Source organism: Dasypus novemcinctus, chromosome 8 (assembly GCF_030445035.2).
Source record: "Dasypus novemcinctus isolate mDasNov1 chromosome 8, mDasNov1.1.hap2, whole genome shotgun sequence".
NCBI lineage: Eukaryota > Metazoa > Chordata > Mammalia > Cingulata > Dasypodidae > Dasypus > Dasypus novemcinctus.
The window spans coordinates 38,449,670-38,477,243 of record NC_080680.1 but is presented as its reverse complement, the minus strand read 5'-3'; the positions used below and the strand labels follow the sequence as shown (position 1 = coordinate 38,477,243).

General features: G+C 39.0%; 1 protein-coding gene across 10 annotated transcripts in view; it reads right to left on the bottom strand.

Annotated features, from left to right (window-relative positions):
* The window catches only part of TRPM3 (transient receptor potential cation channel subfamily M member 3), a 915,440-nt gene that overhangs the window by 552,424 nt on the left and 335,442 nt on the right, over positions 1–27,574 (bottom strand). For 3 of the 10 annotated variants that reach the window (XM_058301684.2, XM_058301685.2, XM_012523806.4), the window contains exon 1: positions 20,671–21,274. The exons of 4 other annotated variants lie outside the window; for them this stretch is intronic. In XM_058301684.2, the coding sequence (XP_058157667.1) occupies positions 20,671–20,760 (90 nt within the window). In that variant the 5' untranslated portion in view covers positions 20,761–21,274. Of the gene's footprint in view, positions 1–18,281; positions 18,398–20,670; positions 21,275–27,574 lie in introns of those variants that run through there. 3 more of the 10 variants (XM_058301683.2, XM_058301678.2, XM_071216688.1) reach the window with 2 other exon arrangements.

The window sequence follows — 27,574 nt, the reverse complement described above, 5'->3', positions numbered from 1 at the left end:
AGATTCAAAGATAGCAAGTCAATGTCTTCACCCTTAATGGGTATATAATACACATAGTAATAGACATGTAAACCTCAAAAGCTAAGAAACATCAGAACATTTTAAGTAAAGGATGCTCAAATCTCCCAGCCTCATTCTTTCACTGTCAGGAAGTGATGACCCCTGGAAGCAGAGTCTCTGATTTCAAATTCTAGCTCTGCCACAATGGTTTCTTATAGTCTAGTAAACCATAAGAATAAGTCTAGGGAAGCAGACTTGGCGTAATGGATAGGGCATCCGTCTACCACATGGGAGGTCCACGGTTCAAACCCCAGGCCTCCTTGATTCATGTGGAGCTGGCCCATGTGCAGTGCTGATGTGCACAAGGAGTGACGTGCCACGCAGGGGTGTCCCCCACACAAAGAGTGTGCCCCATAAGGAGAGCCACCCAGTGTGAAAGAAAGTGCAGCCTGCCCAAGAATGGCGCCGCACACACGGAGAGCTGACACAACAAGATGACATAACAAAAACACACACAGATTCCTGGTGCTGCTGACAAGGATAGAAGCGGTCACAGAAGAACACACAGTGAACGGACACAGAGAGCAGACAACTGGGGGGGGGGGGAAAGGGAGAGGAAAAAAAAATCTTAAAAAAAAAAAAAAAGTCTGGTACCCTTAACTATAAATGACAAGAATACTAACTCCTGCCCCCATTGTAGGTTTATAGTAAGGATTCAATGAAATAACATTTATGAAGTACATAACATAATGCAATCATTTCCTAAATCTCACCTACTATTTTCTTGTATGATTAAAGCATGAAATTCCTGAATTGCCTCCCTTCTCCATCAAAATCTTGGTATCTTTAGCCTATCTTCTTTCTGTCCTATTAATAAAGTATCATTCCTTGCCTATTGGATTATTGAACAAATAATTATTGTGAGCTCAGTTAGCATTCTCCATTCCAAGAAAAACCCTGCCACCCTGTTTTTGACTCTTCTTTTCCACTTTTCAAACTGTACTTGAATCTTAAATCTTTTTCTCTATTTGCTTTCTCTTGTGTATCTAAAACCTAAATATACCTTTCTTCTGGACCCTGTAACCACCTGAATCCCACAGCCTATTTTTCCTCTCTTCTGCTGTTTAACCCCTTGAAATATATACCCACTGCCTTGACTTCCTGCTTACTCATTTATGTATCCATTCAGGAACCTTATAAACATTTGTGGCCTTAGTATTTGTGTCATGGAATGAGAAATGAATAGGCGTGATCCTTACTCTTGGCTACGGGTGTTTGCTTTCCTTGAGTGCACTACCATATCTTCTCACGTAGTCACTCTTGATCACCCTAAGCACTCAACCCAAGGGGTCTTCTGTTGGTTGTCACTGATTTCCCCCTTCCAAGAAAACTGAGGTAAGGAAATCTGTTGAAAAGTCTAAAGCAACTTTTAAAGATTGTTTCTAATGACTGAAGGGACAGCTGAATTGTATGTGTATGTGTAACTGAAGACAGGGACAAGAGAGAAGTGGGAAGCACAGGATGTGGAATGATTAACTCCCAACGAATTAGTTCAAACTCAGTTAAGGAAATCTAAATATTGTCACAGAGCTATATCGCCAAAGGTGAACATCACAATACACACCTTCCCTCATGTGATAGTTTGTTGTTCTTTTGTAAATCCCAAAAAGAAAAAGATTATATGTTTCTGAACTAACCCATGCCTGAGGGTGTGAGACCCTTTCAAATGGGCTATGTCAGTGAAGTGTGATTGAGTTTCCGCCCTCATGCTGGCTGCGTCTGATACAAATGGAAACACTGGGAGAGACACACAGGGGAAAAGGAAGCTTCCAAATTGATCCTGTCACGTGAGAGAGAGGACTTCAGGAAAATAGGGGAGACCTGAAGTTGGAGGTCCCGAGTCTGGAACCAGCAGAGCACAGAGTCACTGAAAGAAGCCCCTGAGAGGCTGAGCCTAGATGGAAAGAGGAAGCCTGGTAAGAGACAAGCCCTATTCCTGGCTGCCCACAGCTGAGCTCCAGAAGACAGTAGATTCTGGAGAGGAAGGCTGAGACCTCCACATAGATCAACAGCCATTTCACCGCAAGGAAGGACCCCAGAATCACCAATAGCTGACTTTGGTGAGAAAGCATCTTTGTTGATGCCTTGATTTGGACATTTCGTGGCCATGGAACTGTACGCTTTCATCCTAAATAAAATTCCCATTATAAAAGCCAACCCATTTCTGGTGCTTTGTATCAGCAGCCCTTTGGAAAACTAAGACACCTCAGAAGAAATTTGTACAGGAAATACAATTCATTTCTTCAAGGTAATGAACACTCAAGATCTCACTTCCTGAAATGGGAAGAAAATGCTGTGAATGCGCTCTTTGTAGGCCTTCTGACCTAGTTTGGTGACTTGTTTAATATTCAAAGGGCAGATGTGTCCTCTTCAGTTGAGAAAGTTTGATGTTTGAAGACAATTTAGGTCATTGGCTCTAGTGACAGTATTTCCCCCCGTGAGAAAGCTACATTTAAGCATGTATCTTTTCTATTATTGATAACAAAACTGGTAAAGGTCTGCGAAGTCCAAGGGCTTTCTCTCTGAGCCATTCAGAAGAAATTAAATCAAGACTCTATGCCAGCTTTCCTTTTATGAGGGTATGTCTGTGCTTTGAACACCAAATCTGTGGAAAATGGAGTTCTAGCATGAATTTTTTTTTCAAATATATTTTAAGCATCCTCTCCATAGCAAAGCAAAATCAGAAATGACATTACAGATACTTTATTTTTTGTTTAACAACATGATCATTTTTACCTTAGTAGAGAATGGAATATGTCCTTTCAGTGGTAAATCCAACAAAACCCCCTCCCTTGTACTCCCAACTGCAATTGCATTAAGGGAAGGGAACCATCTGCCCTTGAATCAACTCTTTTTGTTTCTATATTGGTCCCACTTGGGATTTGTTGGTCCCACTTAGGATTTCTGAGAGCTGGGAATGAATATTTATTTATTGTATTCCTAGTGCCTAGTCTAGACTCTGCCGCACAGCTGATTTCTGTACGTATTTGTTGAATATATTTTCCCCTAAGAACATTTAAGAAAAAACTTAAATTGTAAAGTTCAAACTACTGAGAATTATGCACGGGACCCTTCCCATTGTCTGTCCTACTTCTGCCGCACTACTTTACTTCAGCGACACTTATCCACTTGAATTCACCCAACACACCATGTTCTTTCATATCTCCATGCTTTTGCACATACTCTTTCCTATGCCTGGAATGTCCTTCTTTTCCTTCTCTTCTTAGTCATCTTTTCAGATCCATCCAACCCCAATATGATGCCTTTTCCCTTAAGCAAAATTCATCGTTTCACATGTTGTTCTCTTATATCTTCTAAATTCCTTTATTATATTTTTATTACAAAGCATTGTCACAGTATGACTACTTATTTGAGAAGCTTGGCAAATAAAGTCTGTGATTTATAAAATGAACATAGAGAGAAAAAAACTATCAAATACTGGGACAGTGATTTATGACATTGTGCTATTTCAAATTTATTTACAGAGGACCTTAAAAAATTGCCCCAGATACAAGATCTTGCTGCCTGCAGAGCCATGGAACAAAGGAGAAAAAACAAAGATCCAGTAGGTTTATCCATGCACTCTAAGTGGTGAGGCATAATAGATTAATGAAGAAGATGGGATAGAGATGGGGAGGTGGCATTCCTGCAGAAAGTTCTGCTCCATGACGGCTAACCACACTTACTATGCAAATTTGTATTTCCAGCACAGTATGGTATCTGATACATAGTGTCCTTTGCAGAAACTTGGTTGAAAGAGTGAATTCATCACTCAGCTAGCAACAAGCTCTTCTCTCTTTCTGAAATGTGGACACACTCTTCATCAAAACCAAGCTCTGGGGAATAACTTTAGCTGAGAACAATCAGACCCATTCAGCAGCCCTTCCTGGGTGACTATCACTACTAATATGGGTCCAACCCTAGTGGTACAGCCACTAGGAAGTTTGTAAAGGTTCTTAATGTTAACATCAGTAGCGTAAGTGTATAGCCTACGACATCCTGGTTTTCCCTAAAGGCCACTAGCTAATTTGGTTTTATTTGTGATTGGTAGCATTAGATTTCAAGACAACAAAAACAACTAGTAAATATTGAGTACTTCTCATGTACTAGTCACTTTTCTAATTAGTTTCTATCTATTAACTATTTTTCCCAATCACATTGTAAAGCAATTGATAGTGTACTAACCCTACTTTCTTTAATGCACTCAATCTCAAATTCTTCATCTAAAAATGGGATATAAAACTTCATTGTTGAAGGTTAAATGACAAGATATAAAACATGTATCTTGGTTTCCAGTCCCAATTATAGCTCAAAAAAGTTCATTTTCTTCCCCCTTCCCTCAATTTCACCCATCATTTTTTTATTATTATTTAAAAAAATATCTCTTGCATATGAAATCTCAAATCACATTGCTCATCAGGGAAATGCACATTATTATCACAAGATACCACTACACATTCACCAGGATGGCTAAAATTTAAAAACAAAACCAAATAAATGACAATATTAATTTTGCTGAGAATGTGCAACAACGGAAACTCTCAGACATTGCTTTAAAGGCAATATAAGTATTTGATCACCTTGGTTTAGCAGTTTCTGCTAAGGTCAAATATATGCCTATGGTGTAGCTCAGCAGTTTCATTCATTGGGTAGGTATACCCAAGACAAATTAGTGCATATGTCCACAAGAATGTTCATAGCAACTTTGTTCATAAGAGCCCCCAATGGAAAATTAAGCCAACTGTTCATTAGCAGGCGGAAGAATAAACCAGTTGTGGTATATTCATATGATGTGATATTACCTGGGAATAAAAACAGAAGGAACTACTGATATACAAAACGACATAGGTGAATCTCAAAAACATTATGCTGAGTGGAAGAATCCAGACACAAGAATGTATACTGTATAAACTCCACTTAAACAAACTCCTAAATCAGGCAAAACTAATAGTGATAGAAGGCCGGCTGTGGTTACCTTGGGGAGTGGTATCGACTGAGGAAGGGCATCGGCTATCTCCCGGGCTTCACCCACCCCTGCCTCCTTCTCTATGGTGTGCAAGTGTTTTAGTTCATTTCCATTCTGCAGCCAGGGGAGATGTTAGGGCTAACGAAAGACCTGACCATATCTTAAATGGAAACCAGGAACAAGCAGCCCCCAAGGCTTACCAGGGCAGCGGTCTCAATGGCAGCGCCCCTCCCCTGGGTGGTATCCATACCCCGCCCTCGGACAGCACAGCTTTGTCTCTCCTCTCTGATGGAGTGGGGCGAGTGGCTGCCATCCACCGACCCTCTCCTGAGCAGATGGCCTCCTCGGGATACTGGCCATGATGGGCTCTCTTCCCCTGCTCCTTTGGACCCGTCGTGCTGTGTATTTAAGTGGTCATTTGCTGGAAGTTTCTGTTGTGCCTGAGCCTGTGTTCCCATAACACACTATACAGCAACTCCACAGCATCAGGGAACTTTCTAGGGAGATATAAATTTAATATGTCTGACCTGGGTACTGGCCACATAGGTGATGGCATTTATAAAAATTATTGAGGTATATTCTTAAAATTCATGAATTTCTCTTTAAGTTATACCTCAACTTAAGAAAATGTCTTAATGTACAACTGGTCAGTAAAGTAGCCACTAGTGAGAGGCTTTCCAGGATGGTGGTGAAGATGACTATTTTGGGTTATATGGAATTCATTTGCTCATTGATTAGGATCACATTTAAATCAATACCTATTCCTTATACTCTGTAATATGCCATAATAGACAATTGCAATGTAAGCTCACATATTCCCTTTGCTTTTCATACATATTTTATACTGCCCAGAACAAAACTTAGAAGTTCTGTACCATAGCTCCTATTTACCGTATTTCTCATCAGATGATTCTCTCTCTGGATGGACAAACACATTTTAATGTGTATAACACAGGACAAAATATTTCTCCATGAAGAGGCAGTTTGCAAAGTTGTTTAGATATGGAAAATGAGTTTGCCAAGGGCACAAAAGAAAGAAGAGCCGAAGATCCCTCCTACAGTGCAACCTCTTAATAGAGCATCCTGCGGCTGCTCAACAATTCCTACGTTTAATGACTAATGTATTCGGTTTCTGCCTCTGCATTTGTGCAGCTGGGGGCAGTGGTGCTATCTACAGAGCTTCTTTGAGGCAGAGGGTGAGGAGGTGGCGATACTGCACTTCAACTTGAGCAGCCTAAACTAAACAGGCTGTTAAGAAAGTACGAGCTGTACACCAGAGCAATATAAATATACCCCACACCTACCAGCAGAAGCAGTTTTCTTCATAGATGGTGGAGCAGTCCTTTGGCTTTATGCCACTTTAATTGGCCCACTTCTCCCCACTATCTTTACACTTTATCTTTCTGCTTCCCTCTTGGGAATTCCCTTCAGGAGCTATATACTCCAAGAAGTTTCTTTGCTTTATTACTTGCTACTCTGAACAGTTAACTCCTGGGTATAGAAGGAGATACCTAGGATAAGATGGAGTAGAAAGATATTCTGCATCATCTTACACAGCTTTAGAGTTTACTTTCCTGTCCTTCCAGGCTGTATTTGGTACCCCTTTTCTGCTCACCAATATGAGAACATATATCAAATCACATTATCATTTCCAATTTGCTGGTCTGTCTCCTCCACTCCATTATTAGTTCCTTTTGATTAGGGACCCAGTTCTTTTCATCTTTGAATTTCTGCTTCCTAGCACAGTTTCTTAAATATAGCAATAGGTCACTATAGAATGAATAAGTGTGTAGATACTGAATAAATGAATGACAGAAAAATGAATGACAGAAAAGCTAATTTTATATCCTTTTCTGAATTGGTGTATTGCTGCTTACCTGAAAAATAAAACATGTTTTGACCATATTAAATTTGTATGAATTTTTCTCTTTCAAAGGAACTTCAATAAAACTATTGGCCCAGTGGTTAGGGCATCCATCTATGACATGGAAGGTCTGCGGTTCAAACCCCGGGCCTCCTTGACCTGTGTGGAGCTGGGCCATGTGCAGTGCTGATGCGCACAAGGAGTGCCCTGCCACGCAGCAAATGGACACAGAGAACGGACAACTGGGGGGGAAGGGGAGAGAAATAAATAAAATAAATCTTAAAAAAAAACCCATTAATATCCTTTATACTGAACAACTTTAAGCATAATTAATTTCTTAAAAAATCATAAAATTTTTTTGTCCATATTCAGTTTATGATCACTTCTAGACTTCTCAGGTATATAAATGTGGGACAGTGCAATTTCATTTAGCCAGAAGAACTGACAAGCCCCTTACAAGTTCCGTGGGTCCTTTTTGCAGTGGTGAAACCATGAACAATGAGGGCAATTCAAGGAGGCAAGTAAGGGAACATTTGAACCACTCATGCTGTCTTAAAGTGGGATTCTTAATTTGTTTCTTCATGATTTCAGTTGTGTTACTCCAAGGAGGAGAGCCTGCTACTTTTCTGGGCTTGCTAAGCTGCCTCATCTATGCACCTAAAATCAGTTTCTGCAGTTGGAGTCCATTTCTTCCTATTATATATTAGCAAAAGATGGAGAATAATTGGCAATTTTCTCTTGCAGAGTCAAATCATAGGTTTGGATTATTTACGGTACCTTTTATGGCTGGGTGACTTCCAGAACGACCAAATTGTTATGCATCTAGGGAATTCATGCTAATTGAATTAGAGAAGCTCTGTACCTACATCCTTGTTAAGATAATCTATTCCCAACACCTGGTAGAAGAACTAATCTAGATGTCCATCTTTATATCTGATGATTAAATTTCCCTAACTAGAGCTATGAAGACGAGTAGACACCTGGTTAAACCTGAGTCTGTAAGATTCCTTAGGAGAAAAGGAGAGACAAACTGTTGAGCTATAAAGACAAGAACTGCAATATCATATAGCACTGGGCACTTCGGCAAGTGTTAAAGGAATACAGAGCAAAGAGGAGGCTGGTCTTTAGAGAAAAACAAAAAACTATAGAGTAGATTGGCCAAGAGAAGTGGAGATGAGAGACTGAAGGGCCCCTTAACAGAGAATTCTGGGTCCCTCTGTTTTGTGACTGTTCTTTCTTTTCAGACCTTGGGTATCCTAGAGATTAGTTTTAGAGGAAGAATTTTTATTTAAGTTAATATGAATTGATGTCTGTTATTTCCAAGCAAACTAAATCTAAAACCATAATTTTAATAAAATTGTAACAATAGCCTACAATAAATACAAAATGAAATCAGTTGTATATAAAAAACATCCATTTCCTAAGTTCAAATTATTACAAAAAACTATTACCATGAATTCTTTCATTTGTATTATAACATTTCTGCTTTATTTGGTTGAAAGGATGAGAACTCATTTACAAACATCTGCTATGGTCTATCAATACCAAACAGGTATTGATTGTTGAACAATACAAAGCAATCTATATTTTTATTATTCCAAAATATAGCTAAGGAAACTAAGACTCAGAAGTTTTGTATTTTGTCAATGACCATTTTGAGAGTATTTCTTTAATTCTTTTTGTTGTCAAGTACCCAAGTAATCTACAGGCTTCTATTAACGCTGACATTACTCTACAATCTGGCTAAATCTTAGATGAAGAGAGTAAAGGGTGGGGGGCAGATATAAGATGCAGATGAATACAGAGGAAGGAATTCTGGGTTTGGAGTCAGAAAATCCACTAATACGTTGCTTAACCTCTCTGGGCCATAATTTTTCAGCTGAGAAATGGGAGTAATTGTCTACTACACTTGTTTCACAGGGTTGTTATGAAGTTCAGTTCATTTGACATGAATCAAAGTACCCTGTAAATTGAAAAGCACTTTAGAAATGTAGGTTATTAATGTCATTCACTTTTAGTCCCTGTATATTTCTGTATAGTTCCTGAGCAATGGCACCTTCCAAACAACAAACTGTATCATTTTCTTTAGAGAAGAAAGAAAGCCAAGTATTACCCTACCTAATCGTTACCAAATATGAGAAACATTGTGAGTGTCTTGCTCCCCAAGGAACACAAGATGATATCATTATCATTAGTGCCTGATCTTCTATAAACTTCCTTCAAATATTAAAGTAGTTTTAAGGTAAAAAGGGTCAATGGTTTTTCTATAATATCATTCCTACTTAAATGTAAGGACGTTAGAGCTGGAAGAGATCTTAGTGGTAATTTCCTGGTTGGCAAACTGTGGCCCACAGGCCAATTCAGGCCTACTCTCTGTTTGTGTATCGCCATTGAGCTAAGGATGGTTTTTACTTTTGAAAATGGTTGAGAAAAAATGAAAAGAAGAATGATATTTCATCACATGTGAGAAGTAAATGAAATCTGAACTTCAGTGTCCATAAATAAGTTTTATTGGAATCCAGTTATGTCCATTTGTTTACCCATTGTCTACAGTTTCTTTCACACTATAGTGGCAAAATTGAATAGTTGGAACAGAGAATTATGACCCAAGAAGCCTAAAATATTTACTTTCTGGCCTTTTAATAGAAAAGGTTTCCCTGATCTAACCTAATCCTGTCATATTGCAGATGAGAAGACTGAGGCACTGAAAGATAAAACTATTCTAAGTAATACAGCAAGGATATTGGTTAATGGCAATATTTGGGCTAAAATCCAGTTTCTGTTCATTTAATCATTAGTTATACTCTAAATTATATAGCTTGTCAAAATTACTGGATTTGTCTTAAAATCTTTGCTCACATAAGCTAAAGGCATATGAAAAATTCATCCTGATGAAGTAAAATATTTTCTTCACTTATTCATTGAAATGAACTTCATATTGCCTTATTCTTAAACAGTTGTAGGTAGAAATTATTATAGAATGAAATAATGGTGAAAATTAAATATTTCACTTGATAGCATCAATCAAATTGATGGTTATGCTCTGCTTTTAATTAACAAAGAAATAATACTTAGAACATTGAAACACTTTCAACTAAATTGACTATGTTCAATTTTCCTACAAGAGATGATTGACAGTAAGATGCAAAAATACTTCCTTAGTCTATGTTTAGTGACTAGAACTCAACCAGCATAATTTCCTAAATGTAAGCTGAATTTTCAGTTTTTGTAAAATGTGAAAGAAAGTGTGCCAAAAGTTGAATCACTACCTTTAGATTACTAGGAAATCTCTCTTGGGCTCTCAGTGAAATCAATTACCTACCCCACCTCTTAAAATGCCCGTCTTTAAAGGGAAATGTTTTAAAGCAGTGGTTCTGGATTGGGGGCAATTTTACCCCAACCCCACCCCAAAAAGAACATTTGGCCATATTTGCAGACGTTTTGGTTGTTAAAACTTGAGAAAGGGATGTGCTCTTAGTATCTAGTAGTCAAAGATGCTATGAAACATTCTATAATGCACAGGAAAGACAGCCCCACAATAAAGATTTATCCAGCCCCAAAGTCAAAAGTCCACAATTTATTCATATAGAGCAAATATATCTGGCAGAAGCCTGGGTGATACTCATTTTTGAAATATTTTCTTTCAGTAAGGTGACAGATAATCATAGAGATTACACCAACAAATAATTATTTACCTTCTTGCCACATATATTATTGATCTTAACCAATAAGCAGCAAGAAAATTTTCTGATGATTCTGATCTCTTCCACGGGGGATTTATTTTTTTCTCATGAGAACCTGATAGAGTACGATTTCTATTTGACTTATACCCAGGATACTTAATATAGTCAAATAACCTAATGGTAACACAAGATAAATCCTAAATCACATTTACCTTTAAATGGAAATGCCAAGATATTTCAATAGTATTATGTCTGCAGAGTTATCTCTAGATATTTGCCAAAGGCATATTTAAAGGATAAAGCAAGGACAGCCTCTTCAAGTTTAACAGGGTAACTTTTCTTCTAGTAGTATCTTTTTTATTTCCCAGTGTAGCCCAGCTAACAACATTATTAAAGGAGATATATTAAAATCTATTAAAGTCACTAAATTAAGGAGTGAAAATGCCCTTTCACCAACAAAATCAATCAATGAGGCAATTGCAATTGCTTGCTTTCTCTTCAAGTAAATATTTTGGAAGCAGACATCTGGTACTACCTAGTTACAGCCTCTGCCTTGACTACATATTTTATTCTGTATCACTTTTATTGAGTACTAATTATTGGTTTAATTCCTTTAATAATTCTCTGATTTGTGGGACATATTAAGTGAGCCACTTCAAGCTCAATGTATTCTTTAATGATACAAAAACAAAAACAAAAAAACACCAAGACCCTATACCACCATTTGGTTCTTCTAAACGACAACTCAGAGCACTGAAGCAAGAGCAAAGCTATTTATTCCCTCCAAAATTTACCTATTTAAATGTAAGTCAACTAGCACCCCAAATTTTCTAAACTCTCTGCTAAATGCTGCGTATACAAAATTGAATAAGACATGTTCTCCGACTTCAAGATTTTCAGAATGAGGTGGAGGAGCTAATAATACCACAGCATGCTAAAAGCAATGAGAGTAACACCCACTAGCTTTTATGGAAGAGGAAAGCCTAACTTGGCTTTGGGAGTTCAGGGAAAATTTTCCTGAATTTATGCAACTGACTTGAGTTGAGTATTAAAAGTTGAGTAGGAGTTACCTAGGAGGAGTGGTTCAGGTTTTCCAGGCAGTGGAAAGAGCTTGTTCAATAAGCTCAGCTACTGAGGAATTCCATGATGTGAGGCAGGTGAAAACAAGTTATGAAGGCTGAGCAGTAGGGGAGACCAGATTACCAAGGGTCTTATATGCTATAGATTTTATTACATAGGAGGTAGGGAACCACTAAAGAATGTCAAACATGGCAGCATCATGGTCTTACTTGCATTTTTAATAGACCTTTCTGGTGACTGTGAAAAGGACAGATTTGAAGCAGACAAGACTGGAGGTAGCTCTAGTAGTTCAGGCCCAAGAAGAGGAGAGACTGTTGTTCTTAGAACTAGGAATAGACAGAAGGGGAAGTATTTTATACACACACACACACATACATACATATATATATATATATATATATATATAATATGAAGATCTGGCAGAATGGATTGGTTGATTACATGTGAGAGATGAGAACAAACAAGACAAAACACATATACCTATGTTTTCCAGTTTGGGCAACTTGACAAAAAGGTGGCTATGGCAATTAGGAGAAAGTATAGTGGGAAAGGAGAAAATTTTGAGGGGAGTTTGTTTAGTTCAGTAATGGCCATACAATTAGGACAGAAGTTGGACTTAGTGCTTTGTCTACTGCAATGTTTTTCTGCCTCCAACCATAAAGTAAATAAGAATGAGGTTAATGTACTGTCTGCTCCTAATCCAGGAGGCTACCTATTAACCACACATTTCTGGTACCTAAAGATGTTTTCCTGCATGGTCATCCAAGAGGCAAATTTTAATGAGCTAACATCTCTTTATTAAAGAGTCACACTTCAAAACATTAGTCCTCAAATTTTACTAAGTATAAGAATCATCTGGGTTGCTTTTTAAATGCAGTCACAAAGTCCTCCCAGAGACTTAAACTTTGAGAAATACTCCAAGAGCTCAATGTGGTAGATAAATTTACCACCTAAAAAGGCAATGCAATATATAAAATGCTGCTGTTAATGGATTTATGAACAAGAGAATACATTTCATTCTATCTTCTACTTACTCTATATATTAAAACTTGCAGAATCTTAATTTTAATCTTAATTTGGGGGAGAAGAAGCAAAACTGGTCAATGTTATTGCTAAACTGTAACTGCTATGCATGTGCTTCCAAAAATGAAAGCAGAGTAGAGCCAATGGTTAAAGAATTTACTAATGCTTTTAAACATAGATATCTTTGTCTGATAAACACATTATGTGTCCCTCCTAGACACTGTTATACTAAATGCTACCCAACAATCATAGCACTGCATCTTTGTCATGTACTTGAGCGCCAAGAAAATTTTGCTCAGTTTTATTTTGCATATTTAATACTATGTATCACTTTTTAAAATTTCCAAGTATAAAATTAATTTTAATTTTTGAATGTGCTTTTCCAAATGAAACCTTTGGACATTCTCTCCCTTCCCCCTCCCTGGGTAGTTTTGAAGGCTGTGTGGTAAAGTTGGCAGGGGGAGATAGGAGATTCTAGCACTAGGGGGGTATCAGTTGCAGCTGCTTTGCACTTGGCCCCAGAAGTCATCTGGATTCTGCTCAATTGGTACTGTCCTAGACCACTGGAATCTAAGGGACATGAACTTGAGTGACTATTACATTTCCAAGGGAATCAGGGGAAGGGTAGAGGGAGCATATGCAGGATGTTGCAGAAGTTTGACCAGGGTTACTGTCTTTAGCAGCCCTGGTGTATAATCATAGCTCCATACGAACTCAATAGAATGGGAAAAAATCTGAAATATCATGTGTAGCAGTTTGATATGGTTATGAATTCCAAAAACAGATATTGGATTATGTTTGTAATCTGATCTGTACCTTGGCCTGATTGAATTATGATTAGGGTTTTAATTGGGCCACGTCATTAGGGCACTGAGTCACCCCACCATGGGGCGTGGATTCACAGATAAAAGTCATGGCAAAGGACAGAGTTGCGGGTTTTCTGATGTTGGAGTTTTGATGCTGAAGTCTTAAACTGGAGCCCCTGGGAAAAAGACAGAGCTGTTCCCCTGATAGTCTACAGCTGACCTTGTGGAGAGAGGCAAAGCCTAGAGAGCCTCATGGTCTACAGCTGACTTTTGGAGGAAACAGGGGAGCTGAGCCCAGAGGAACCCAGAAAGCCTGAATCCTCACAGACATCAGCAGCCATCTTGCTCCAACATGTGGAAACAAGTTTTGGTGAGGGAAGTAATTTATGCTTTATGGCCTGGTAACTGTAAGTTCCTCCCCCAAATAAATACCCTTTAAAAGCCCAGCAGATTTCTGGTGTTTTGCATCAGCACACTTTTTGGCTGACTAATACATCATATCACACAACTGAAACTTTTTATGAAAAAACACAGAAATAATCATATAAACAAAAAAAAGCAATAGGGACAAACATCTCTTCATATTATATCATCTATAAACCAAAATATGGCAGCTGAATCCAAGTTACATTCTATCTATAAATGACTGTTCATGATTAAATTTTGAAACCGGTGAGCTTTTTCCTTGAAATCTTTTACCTCTATGGTTGCCTAACACAAAAATCTGTTCTGCCCAGAGGCCAGCCTGAGAGTAGGCATTTACTGGTTTCACTCCATCTCGCTGAAGCTAGAGCATTTCTCATCTAGTGGTCCAAGGGCCACCTGCATCAGAGTCACTAGGCAGCTTGTTAAATGCAAAGTCCTGGGCTCACCACGTTCCTATTGAATCAGCATCTCCTGAAGTGGGTGGCAGGGGTAGGGGTGTGGCTTGAATATTTATCATTCACACATTCATTCATTAATTTGTTCATTCAGTATTGAATGATTTTTGTTGGTCACAGTTTTTAAAACTCTTTTTCATATTAGATAATGGAAAGGAAGAAAGGATATGGACCAACTGTCTGAAGATTAGCTTGGAGCCAGTTGAGATCATACCAACAGACTGGGAGAGGGGGTGGATATGAAACCACTGTGGGAGACAGGGTGTCTCTCCCTGAGAGAATCCATTTCTAAGGAAGGCAGTACCCTTTCCCCTTGAGATGGATCTTGCCCCTAGGATCACTATGACTCCATAGGTCATCCTGGAGTGAAGAGATCTTGAACTTGCTCATCCCAGCCATTTCCTTCCTTATGTACCCCGCAACCACAAATTTTTGTTCCTGTTTCCACAATGGAGGGCATCAGAAGATAGAGGTCACCAAAGAGACAGGAGGGTTTCTTATTGCCTCAGGAATTCCCTTCAGGCTGCCTAAGGATCATTTCATGAAAAAAAAAAAAGCAAGTCACATGGTTCACTGTTCAGCAGCTTGAATTGAAACCACCGTATGAAACATGCCAGACAATTTTTCCTCTCTCCTGGATTTTAGTTCTGTCACATTTTATTTTCTTCTTTGTTTTCTTTCTCTTATTTTTTTTTAAAGGGAATCTTAACACTGAGTTGGAAGGGTGGAAGTTTCTTTATTTGTAACCGTTATCAGTTCTTCCTCAAAATAACTGTATTTTCCTAAAAGCAATTTACTCTTCAAGTTTCCCATCTTCAAGGCTTAGTGGAATTGGTTCATAGCGAGTTCCCTTGCTATGTCTTCCCATGTCTAGATAAAATAGGGTGTGTGTGACAGTTGGAGATTATTTCCATGAATCCCAAAAAGAGAAAATATATAGACTGATCTATTCTTCTGGGTATAATACCTTTGATTATATTGGATTCAGTTGAAGGGCCCTTGATTAAATTACCTGTGAAGATTAGGGCTTTGATTGAACCACTTCTGTAAGGTGTGACTCAGATTGAGTCCCCACCCTGTTGGTGGCCTGCTATAAAGGGCCACTCACTGAACAAGATATAAAGGAAGAGAGAGAACTCTGTCATTTTTCATCCTGGGGCTCTGGGAAGAGAGACGAGCTGTTCACTTGGTAGTTTGCAGCAGATGTTGGGAAAAGAGTCAAGACTGATATAGGGAGCTCTGAGAAAAAAGAGATATCCTATGCCAGCCTACAGCAGAGATTGGGAAGAAGGTGGTTCCATGGAGCCTTAAGAGGAGAAGGAAACCCAGGAAGGAGAGACCAGGCAGAGATCAGTGACCATCTTGCTTCAGCACGTGGCAACTGACTTCGGTGAGAAAGCAAGCTAGAGTTGGACTCTTTAGGGCTTTGTACTTGTAAGCTTTTACCCCAAATAAATACTCTTTATAAAAGCCAACATATTTCTGGTACTTTGCATCGGCACTCATTTGGCAAACAGTGTATGTAGTTCCTCTCTTATGATGTAACCTTAACTACTACTCCCTAGCAGATGGTTCAGGAGTGCCCTGTTTTGGCTAAGTAAAAATTCTGTTTTACTGGTTTTATTCTACCTATCACATACAGATTAAGAACTGTAAACAGGAAAGGGAGGCATTGGAAGTAATAAATTTAAAACAAAATACTGAAACAAAATTCAACATATATATATTTTTAATTGAGAACACAAAGGAGAAATCAGTTTCTGGAGTACCTGATATCAGCTATAGAAAACAGATCCAATTAATTTGGTTGTTATGATCTTGCTATATTTCAGAGACAATAATGGGTATTGGTTATCATTGTATAAAATTACATAAGTATGAAACATTGGCACTTGGACAGAATTAGTGCTGATCTGGTAACCTAACTTGATCATGTTCTTAGGTCTTTCCAGTATAACTCTCATTTTGCCCAGAACATTTTCATTCATCCTTGTGTATAAGGAGAGGAAGAAGGAAAGAAATTGAACTTGTTGACTGGAGTCCCAATAGATGTGCATTTACTATACATAATTTTATGAAAAGTCAGGATATGAATTATAAAATACTATCTAAGAAAATGAAAAGTTAAGTTACTGATTTTATATTATTTACTTCAAAGAATTCTGCTATCAGGTATTCAGTGGGATGCATACCATCAATGAGATGGAATAATTTTCCTTGTTTTCATCTCAGTCCCACTATAATAAAAATGCACATAACCTTTCTAGCTCACCAAAGGGGAACCACAAAGTGAGAATCCTTGCTCTTCCTTCTCAGGCCATTTATTCTTAAATATTGGGACCATCATCCAAACAGGCAGCAAAGAGAGAAACTTGGAAGTTAACACAAAGTCTTCCCTTAACCACAACCAATTAATGAACACTGTTTATTTTACCAACATTCATCAGTTCTCTAGGCCTCCAAACTGGTTGGTTTCTCAGCTTTCAGTTATACCATCTCCCACACATTCCAGCTGCTACAGCCAAAGCAATCTGATAGCTGACTCTGGCTGTCACCTTCCTACTACAAACCCTTTCATGGCAGGGTAATGGCCAAGTGCCCAAGCTTAGAAGACCTGGCCCTCTATGATTTAAACCCTGAGGATCTCTAATTCCATTTACTTTGTCCATTTTAATAGTAAATGGAGTTTAACTACTTTTAGCCCTAATACACTATTCTCTTCCAAGTTCATAAGGCATGGCAGGCTTGTGGTTCACCACAGGGAACCACAGCACTGGATCTAACTCAAATCAAGACCCAAGCTTTCATCTAAAGAGGACACTAAGTTGCACAGAGGTTAATTAACTTACCCAATGTTGCATAGCTGGTTTGAAATACAGTTGACATTAAAGCCAAATTATATTTTGAATATAATTTCTTTATTCTCTCTCTGACATTGCTCAGTGTGGCCAATGTCATACCTTTTTCAATGTGAAACTTGATAATCTTAAAATTATATTAATCATTTGGTCTTCATCAACAGACTGACTTTAACTTATCCAACCCAAATCTGCTACAGAGGTCCCCTATTTTCAACCTTATTTTCTCAGAAGCCTCCCCTTCATAAGTACACCAAGATTTCAGCCCTCAGAAGTACAAAGAAAGCTCTCTGCCCTAAAATTATGCTTCAAATTCAACAGAAATTACCAAAATAAAGTCTCCCAAATCAAACAATGGCAGAGACAGACCTGATAATGAATACGAAATATGCTAAGAACATTCTGTCATTGAAACAAACTTGACTTTTTGTGATTAATAGCAAGATGAAATCTTGAAACACAAAAATAATGCAAATGACAACAGAAAAATAGTTTGGAAAGGGTCCCATTTGAAATGTATCCATTTGAAAACAGTACTTTCTTTTGGCTATGATCACCATGTGCATGGCCAAAGATTCATTTTCAAATGTTACTCCCAAAATGCAATCCCAAATTCAAAATTGTTGGCATGATCAAAATTTCTCTGAGATGGACAAAACAACAAATGAGATGTTTTCAGAAGGAAAAATAAGTATGTTCCAACAGTCATTGGGTTTAATTCATGCTTCAGATGCTAGCCTTCCCCTTCTAATTCTTTAGTATTCTGTTTCTATTAGGAAATGGGAAGTACAGGAAATAGGATTAAAAAAACATTTCTAAACATTAGCATTTGACAAAGTTGGCAAAGAAACATACATTTTCAAGGAAAGGATCGGGAGGGAAACTGGTCCGAGCCCAGTTTATGAGAAATGGTGTGAGATCCAAATTTGGCCAAATTTGGCCAAAATGGAGAGTGATCCGAGTTTGGTCAAATAATGCCCTGCACTGCATTTACTGACAGGTCATCACTTGTGAGAGGATTTCACATCAGAACAATGCTTACAAGAGGAACAAAAATTACCTGTTGAATAGGAGACTTGGATTTGTTAGTCTATGATTTCAATTGACCCTTGGATGCCCAGACAATCCATCAATCAATTTAACATGGTGCTGGTGAGAGGGAGATGGAAGGAGAGACTTGGGGGAGGGGAAGCAGAAAGGAAAGTAGGAACAATAAGAATATTTGGTTATATAATAAACCAGGAAAAACACTGGCCAAAAGATGCAAATTATTACTCATGAACTTTAATTTTATTTGAAAGAAAAAGAATGCATAGCACTAATCCAGAGGACTAAAATTACATAGCATTCATACCCCAAATATGGATAATACAATTGCTCATATACAAAAGCATCTTTCATTCCTCCCTAATTATTGCTGGAAGAATGTGCTATCACATTTTTTTTTTAAGAGTTTGAAATGTACTCAATATCCAAAATCTCCTAGGATTACTATGCTCTTTCAAAATTACAGATGCCATTTGGAAAGAAAGTTCTCTAGTAAAATGCATCCTGTCTGTCTTTTGGATATTGAGAAAATTGGAAGGAGGCTCACTAATGCACTTTATTAGATAAATTTTCAAAAAGCACCACCTCAATAAAAGGTGGTAGGATTGAGCTGTGTGCCAATGACAGTATTAGTATCATATTGACAGTGTCCCTTGGTATAAAATATGGGCAGTACTTTCAGTTAAAAAAAAAGATTATAGAACTCTTCCAAAAAATAATGTAACTTGAATAGATACTTCTCTGCCAGTTTTTGACCAGTGAATGATGAATAGCATTTTCTGTTAAAAACAAACCTACAATATTAATTAATAATACATTGACAGTGACATATGCACACCTCTTAAGATGATCATTATCTAAATTAAAGGCATGTTTGGAGGTAAATCCAATGAATAATTTTAACTGAAAAAGGTTTCTCATTGTACCTTGCTGGTGCCAATTTTCTCAGTCACATATTTGCCAGGACATTACTTGCCCCAGACCCTTTACTCACTAGTGATTCTGGAGGAAAATTTACATTCATTTGTTAATTCCCTGGCCTCATTCATTTTGTGCACTATCACACACATTCCAATAGAGCAAAACCACTTATATCCAAGAAAGCTTCTCTCCTGTTTCCCATGCCCAAACCAGCTTTTTCTCCTAAATATTCCTTTAGGAAAGCAAGCAGTCGCCATGACAACCACATGATGGGGGTTCGAACAGTACTTGGGGGCAGCCTTGGTGAAAGTTAATATCAGTTTGTGTTTAACATGATAAGGGGAAATCAGACAGTGGGTAATACTGTTGTAAGGGGCCACTTAGCTCTATGGAACTAATTGCTCACGTAAAACTTAACCCAACCAGAACAGATACTGAAAGAAAAATGTTGCCTGTGCAACTTATTCAAGACTAATTCATTAACCTTCTATTGTGATCAATCGGACTCAATGGCTAGTGATAATTAAATCAAAATATCACATTTGATAAGGAAAAGAGAATTAAGAACTTTGTCTTGCCTTTTTAACTTCAAAGGTACGTAAAACATCAAAAGACACTTTTCCCCAATATGTAGTGTCAATTCTCTTTTACGGGGAAAACACTTGTTTTCTGTACCTTTTTTATTTTATTTTTATTTCCTTCCCTAAAAAGTTATACAATAAAGGTGACTTATGGAGTTGTGGGGACTTTTTCAGTGTCTTTAATTTATATGCTTCTAGAAAGAAGTGTTGCAGACACAAGGTGGCAATTCCAGCTCAGGTGTAACCGCATTCTTTTGTGTGCCTCAGAGGCAGTGAGTACTTGTGAGGGAGCTGCAGGCTTTCATTCAGTGTATGTTTAACAATACTTCCCCACTATCTCTGACTTCACTTAGGAAACTAAAATTATCATGCCTTTAAAAAGAGAAAAACAAGGGCACCCAGAGAGTCACTATCTGATGAGGCTCTTTCTTTGTCTTTACCTGACAGACCACCTAACTACAAAGGGCTTTTTAAATAATGAGGAGAATCCTTTGTTCTCTCAGGTTCCATTTAAAGGGAAAGTGGGTCGAAGGGATTCCCCAGGGAGGGGAAAAAAAACCGGGAGCCAAACACATGGGAGTAGGATTTTACTCTCACTACAGTTCCCACCCTCCTGAAGCAGTTAATCTAATTCTATTTTAGCTATGGTAAGAGGGGTGGGGGAGCACACAAACAGCCCATTTTCTGAGACCACAATCTCATGCTCGAGTGTGGTTCAGGCCATTCTCTCCCTGACACCATGGAGGGGGGTGATTAGAGCCTCTCTCCAGCCATGGGTGACAGAGCCAGCACTGCATGCATTTGTGTTCCCCAAAAGGTGCGTCCCAGCCCAAGTGCGAAGTTGGATATTGAGACCTGAAAAGCATCATTAGCGCCGTTCAAAGCAGCAAGTTACAGTACCTTAAGAAGTCTGACAGATGGGAGAAAGGCTGCGTGGCACAGCTTCCGGATGGTCCAGTTTAGGGGTCGAGGAGCATCAGTTTGATTCATGACCCCTTCCAAATTCCACCGGGAAAACAAAAACTGCAAACCTGAGCAATGCCTAGAAAATAACCGGTCCCCCACGGCCCTGGCAGCCCATGGTCATCTCCACACCTGCAAATTCCATTAGGGCAGAGGCTTCCTGGAACTTGGGAGACTAGTCAAGTGGCGTTGCTGGAGCCACTGAACCTTCTCAAGAAAGCCACCTCCCCTCTCCCCGCAGCCGTGCTCGTGCATACCAAATGTGGCTGAATGGAGGCACACTGCCTGCTGCTTCTGGGAGGGGATGCACGGTTTTAAAGGAGAGGGAGAGCCTGCACAAAACAGCCTGTGGTCGGAGTCAGAGCAGCCTGCTCCAGACTGAGCGCTCCCTCTCCCGCTCTCCTCCCAGCACACACACAGGTCAGGCATTGGAGGGAGCCCGGGCCACTGGCTTTGCTACCTTGGTTGGAGGGGGGAGATGGGAGGTGAGCGAAAGGGAGGATAAATAAAGCCAGCATGGGGAACTTGCACTTTCTTGCACAAAGCATCTTTGAGGAGCTGGAAACTAGCACAGGGGGAGGGGCTAGGACACTGGGAGAGCAGGGATGCCTCCGGAGAACAAGATAGATGCTTCCCTTTGGATTTAGGTAGCATAATAAACTGAGACCCACAGTCAAACGGAGCCACAGTAAGGGGTTCTCTGTCACGTTTGGGTTTTTTTTTTTTTAACTGTGATTGACTGTCCTCACCCTGATACATACATCATATAGACAGATGAACTAACCACACACACAATGTGCTGCAGTGAGTCGTTGCTTTCTATGAAAGCAACGTGAAGTGTGTATATTTGACTTACATTTTAGAAACAGCAGTTTCTAAATTCAGAGTTATCCTGACCTAGAAAGCCACTGGATACCCTTGCTCTCCCACAAAAGTCTAACCCTGAAGGGGCCATGTGGGATGCTTTCTATAAAAGATGGGGTTTCCTGAAGTGGTTATTCCTTCCCCTGCCCCCATCATTTTCTAAGAATGGCTTTGAGAGAGAGATGTTATGTTGGGGGGTATAGTCTTTAGGGTTTCTGGGATAACAGAATAAAGATGAACTTTTCAATTTGAGGGTAAAATTGGATAATTTCACTTAAAGTTGGGAAGTTGGGGGGAGGAGAGCAGGAGGGGAGGGGGCAGTTCATACAGAGACTGCCCTCAGACTGACACCCAGCCCCCACTCCACGTGAGCACCCAGAGGGAGCAGCTGGCCTGCTGCTGTCCAGGAGAAACCTCACGTCCCTTAGAGCATGGCTATCTTACCCCCAGCCTTTGTGTCCTTCAGTCCTGACTACTGACTTCCATTTCTAATTATTTCCAAGAGACTGGGTAAATGCCAGCTCCACGGCCATTATCCATCCTAAAGCACAGAGCAGAGGAGGGAAAGGACGGAGCAGATGTGAAACACTGCGCCCTGCTACAATTCCGAGTTTGGGATAACACGGATGGTCCCTGGGGTGTAATCAGTTCCCGACACATGCATTATAACCCCATTTCTCTCGCAACTGTCCTCAGCTCTAAGGGCAAAGTTGTAGAAACACTAGTCTATTGGTGGAAACCAGACCACTGAATTGCCTCCTATCATAAAATGCACGTGTCTGATTATCTTCTATTAAACACTATCACTTTAATAGACCCATTACCTAGCTGGTTCCTGTTCTATCATCATTCTATTTCCACGAAGAATTGAAGGTAGATTTAAAATAATGGCTAACACACATCAGGCATGATGCTTTGCCCTTTATTTATTTTTAAATTTATTTTTAAAGATTTATTTTTATTTATTTCTATCCTCCCCCCCACCCCCCCGCCCCAGTTGTCTGTTCTCTGTGTCTTTTTGCTGTGTCTTCTTCTTTGTCTGCTTCTGTTGCTGTCAGTGGCATGGGGATCTGTGTTTCTTTTTTTGTTGCATCATCTTGTGTCAGCTCTTCATGTGTGCGGCGCCATTCCTGGGCAGGCTGCACTTTCTTTCACCCTGGGTGGCTCTCCTTATGGGGTGCACTCCTTGGACACGGGGCTCCCCTACACATCAGCATGCACGCGGGCCAGCTCCACATGGGTCAAGGAGGCCCGGGGTTTGAACTGTGGACCTCCCACGCGGTAGACGAAGCCCTATCCGTTGGGCCAAGTCCGTTCCCATGCTTTGTCCTTTAAATGTGCTAGATACGTTCATGTCAATGACAACTCCATGAAGGAGATGCTATTGTCATATCCCCATTCCATGGATTAAGCAGTGAAGACCAGAGAAATTAGTAACAGGCCTAAGTCACATAACCAGTAAAGCCAAAGTCTAGACTGGAACTGTCTACTAGGATGTGAGACAAGTTCTCCCTTTTCCCCTCTTTCTTTCCTGATTAAGGGGAACACAGAAATAAAACTACTGCCCCAGTTTTCTGGTGATTGAACCTTATGTAAGAGTTGAGCTAAGGGACTTTGAAGATAAAATGCTTAGTGTTTATCTCAGATTATTGCTTTGGTGCAATGTTGATGTAGCAAACAGCATAAATTCTAGAATCAAGCTATATGGTTCCCATTCCTTGGGCAATTTACTTACCTTCTCTGAGCCTTATTGTCCTCTTCTACAAAATAGAGATAAAAATAAAAGCACACTCCTAGGGTGGTTATGAAGTCTAAATGCACTGAATAAAGTGCCTGGCACATACTAAGACCCTTAAAAATGATTTACCTTATAAGATGCCAGAGGTTCAAGGACTCACATTGAGGTGGAAACCACTGACAGAGTCTCATTAAGGATGCACAGGTGTGCATAGTTATAGTACCAGGTAATGAAGTGAAGCATGACAAATGAAACCTGAATACTTCCTATGAGTTATCGTGAGTTTAATAAATGTGGGCACCTACAAGGGCAGCATGGCTTTCCTCGTGCTATGTGGCTAAGTGGTAATCACCAGACCACAAGACGTTGCCTACAGGGAGGCTGTAGGGCTCCAGCCTTCCTGAGCTATTAGATGCTCTTAAGCGGTTCCATTGTGGTTGTGAGAAGCCTGCTCCCACGATGCTGAAACACTGCAGTTCCCATCTCTTGCCCTTCACTGTTTCCAAATGCTAAGTGCCACACAAAAATGACAGCATCTTTCTGAAAAGGCACAGTTTTTGATTCTCTTAGCTTTGCTAATTTTTACTGAATAACTTGGTCAAAGAGAATACTTAGGAAGTAGGCAGTAGGAGGATCCCCCAGTCCCCTCTAGTGACAATTAGTGGAGAGAAGCATAGACGCTCCAGGGGTTGATTTGGAGACTACTGCATTACAAAAGACTGGAGGGGGAACAGATGTAGCTCAGTGGTTGCGCCCCTGCTTCCCATGTACGAAGTCTTGGGTTCAATCTCTGGCATCTCCAAAAAAAAAAAAAAGATTTGAAGATCAAAGAGGGATGACAATGCAGAAAGTTTCTCTTCCATCCTTCGGGCAGAATTGTTTGCTATCAAAACATCTAATGTAAAGTTTTCAGGAGTCCCCTCACTTTCAAGGAATGATGTCTTACCAAGCTGTAGAGAGGAGTCTAATTGGGAAAAAGCAGAGAGGAGCAAGCCTAGCCCCAGAAATTAGCATCTATAAATCCAAAATGGTTGTTTATGAATTTTATGAATGTGGGTGTTTACAAATTTACAGAACAAATTCTAGCAGACTTTAAACTCTGACACTATTATATTAGCTTTCAGGACCCTTAAAAATAGCAAAAGGAAAATGCAATTCTCCTCCTTTCCCATGCTACAAAAGCCCACCTCTCACTTCCCTTTATCCGTGTGTAAAATGATGCTAAATTTAAGAACCATGGTAAAATTTTAGCTTAGTTTGCATCTGAAAATGAGCTAAGTATAAACACTTTACATTTCTTGCTTTTGAAGACCATATTCCCTCTCTTGATTGAAAAATCCTGGCATCCTTATTGCATCATTGCCCAACTTTGCAGTCTCCCTTTAGGCCTTTGAAATATAAAAGGGACAGCACCATGGAAACCAAAGAAAAAAAAGGAAATGACCCAGTGACCAAGTGGACAGGGCACTCAAAAGTCTCCTGCTGAAATATGTTTTCTGCCCATAACACTCAGGAAGGGCTGGACTGTAACTCCTCACAATTATTGTTATAACATTGAAATCCATCTCTCTCCTGGCCACTCACTGGACAGGCATTTTCAGGTTCTAATAGATGAAGACAACGTGTAAAGTGCAGAAGGACGACATAAGAGCACCCAAAGGTGATGCCACAAACTGGCCCAATGGGAAGACTTTGAGGATGATTTTATCTCCCTCAATATTTCATATACACAATATTAATATCCAGCCTACTTTACTATTGGCCTCAGTTATTACCTTTGTTATGTACATTATGGTAGCTCACCATAGTCAGAATTTAATTTATGTTGTGAACTTTATGACGATATATCATTTTCTTCAAAAAAAAAAAAACGACAAAAAATTTTCACTGCATCTTCCCTTTAATCAGAGTCAAATAGAGCTTTCAAGTTTGTAGGAAATGTTAGATGCTTTTGGAATATTTTTCAAAATATTAAATCTCTTTATATATTCTCTTCACCTACAAAACTGTTCTTAATTATTTCCAAATACATGTTTTTCAAATAGATAAGGTAACTTTAAAGTATTTTTCCCTTTTTAGAATATTTTCTGTATAATAGATTATAAAATACATAAAAATCCTTTCAAATAAATGATTTGATTTGACAGTAGCTTAAACAGCATTTATTCCATGTAAAATAAATTAGTAAAACAGTTGTCCATTCCATCTTTCCTCCAATTTTGGGATTTCTTCCCCAGCTTCTCTACCTACTGTCCACCCTCTCCATAAACACTTGCTGTGGCAGGGAGTGGGTGAGATTTTGAGGCAGCCTATTCCATGGTTGGCCAGCTCTAATTGATAGAAAGTTCTTCCCAAGACTGAGGTGAAATGTGCCACCCTTTTAATTTCCAAGATGAGTTTCTCTTCCAGAGAATAGTTCTCCAATTATATAAAGAAGTTAAAAAGCTCCACTCCAAACCTCCTCTTCTCCAGACTAGATATCTTGGACCTATAAATCTCCCTCATGTGATAGTTTTTATTTAAAAACCCTCTTTGTGTTATTAATATATTCAATATTATGTTATATTAGTTTTTTAAATGTAGTAGTACCTTCCTATTCTTAAAGACCTTGAATTTCTTCTCATAAACCTCCTGTAGGGGCTTTGAGGAGAAACTCACTAATAATTTAGCTTCTTTATCAAATTTTCTTCATTAATTAGTTACTTTACTCAATAAACACATTAATTGCTGACCGCACACTCACACACACAGTTGTGTGCACACACAAAGTGAATGGGGCAAATAGAGCATCTGCTGAACGGTGACCTCGCATCATTGCTGAAGCCTGAAGCCTGGGTTGAATTCCATTATTTCGACCCTGATTCATAAGGGAAGTAGTGATGGGTCCTGACTAATGGGAAGCCTGTGCTTACATCAAGAAATGGGTAGGGATTAGCTGGTTTGTGTTTCATATTTCCTATCTTTATCTTCTATCCTTGAAGTCAATCAGAGTTCAAACTCAATCCCACTTCTTACTAGCATTGTGACCTTGGGCCAGTTATTTAGTCTCTTGGAGCCTCAGTTTCCATGTAGTAAAATTAGGGTCTACAACAGTTGCCATCTGGAGGTTTTTGTGAAGATTTAAAGTAATTAGCATAGTGCCTGACTATAAAAACTCATTTAAAGACTATTTTTTTTGTGATTGTTTTTATCATCTGGCAGTTCAGCCTAGTGCTTAAGTGTATAAGCAGACCTGCATTTAAACCCCAGCTTTACCATTTACTGCTTATGTAGCTCTGGGCAAGTTACTTCATCCTAGGGCACTTCTTCACATGCAAACTGTGAATAATACTACCACCTATGTCAAAGGAATACTGTGAAAATCAATTAGCTAATACGTGCAAAGCCTTTAGAAGAGGATCTATATAGTAATATTAAGTCATATTTATTACCCTTCCCAAAGGAGGAAAAGCAAAGCAAAACAAAATCACATAGCTTTGTTTCCTTCTTCTTTGCTTCTAGTAAATGGAGAAGCTGCAGAGAACAGAAGAGAGCTACACCTGGCTTTCCTTCCTGCCCTTCCCTGCAGCTGAAAGAGAATCACACACTCCATTAGTAGAGTGCAAACCAATATATATAATGTGTCACTTTGGAAAACACTAGAATATAGAAACAGCTACCATCTCACCAAAAATAGAAATTCTAAATATTCAGATAACAAATAATTCAAAGGCCAAGTGCCAAAATACATCTTCATTCAGCTTTGAAATCCTAAAACTTCCATCCACAAAGGAGATGATTTTTTTTTTCTTTCACGAATCTGAAATTTTTAATGAGTCCACGGAGGCTTGTTAAAAATATAAGTAGTTGAGATGTGTATTTCTAACCACTTAATATTGACTCTCATCTAATATCTATAATAGTATTCTTTACTGTAAAATTTCTCTCTGTATCCTGAGCCTAGCACATGCCAACACACACATACAGGCATGCATACCAAGAATATAGATATTTCAGATAAATTTCCATTATGAAAACCATAAATCTGAACAACATGGTAAACTACTCATGAATAAAGACCTTGGGGGGAAGGAGAATTGAGCAGTGACTCTCCAATTACTATTTGAATAATTTGTAAGAATTGGAGGGAAGCTCAGCATTTCATTGCAAACGGTACAGTACAAGTCAGATTTGTTGGCCTGTGGGTGCTCAAATAAGTCTCAAATTCAAGCTCAAACCTCACATATACAGTCTCAGATA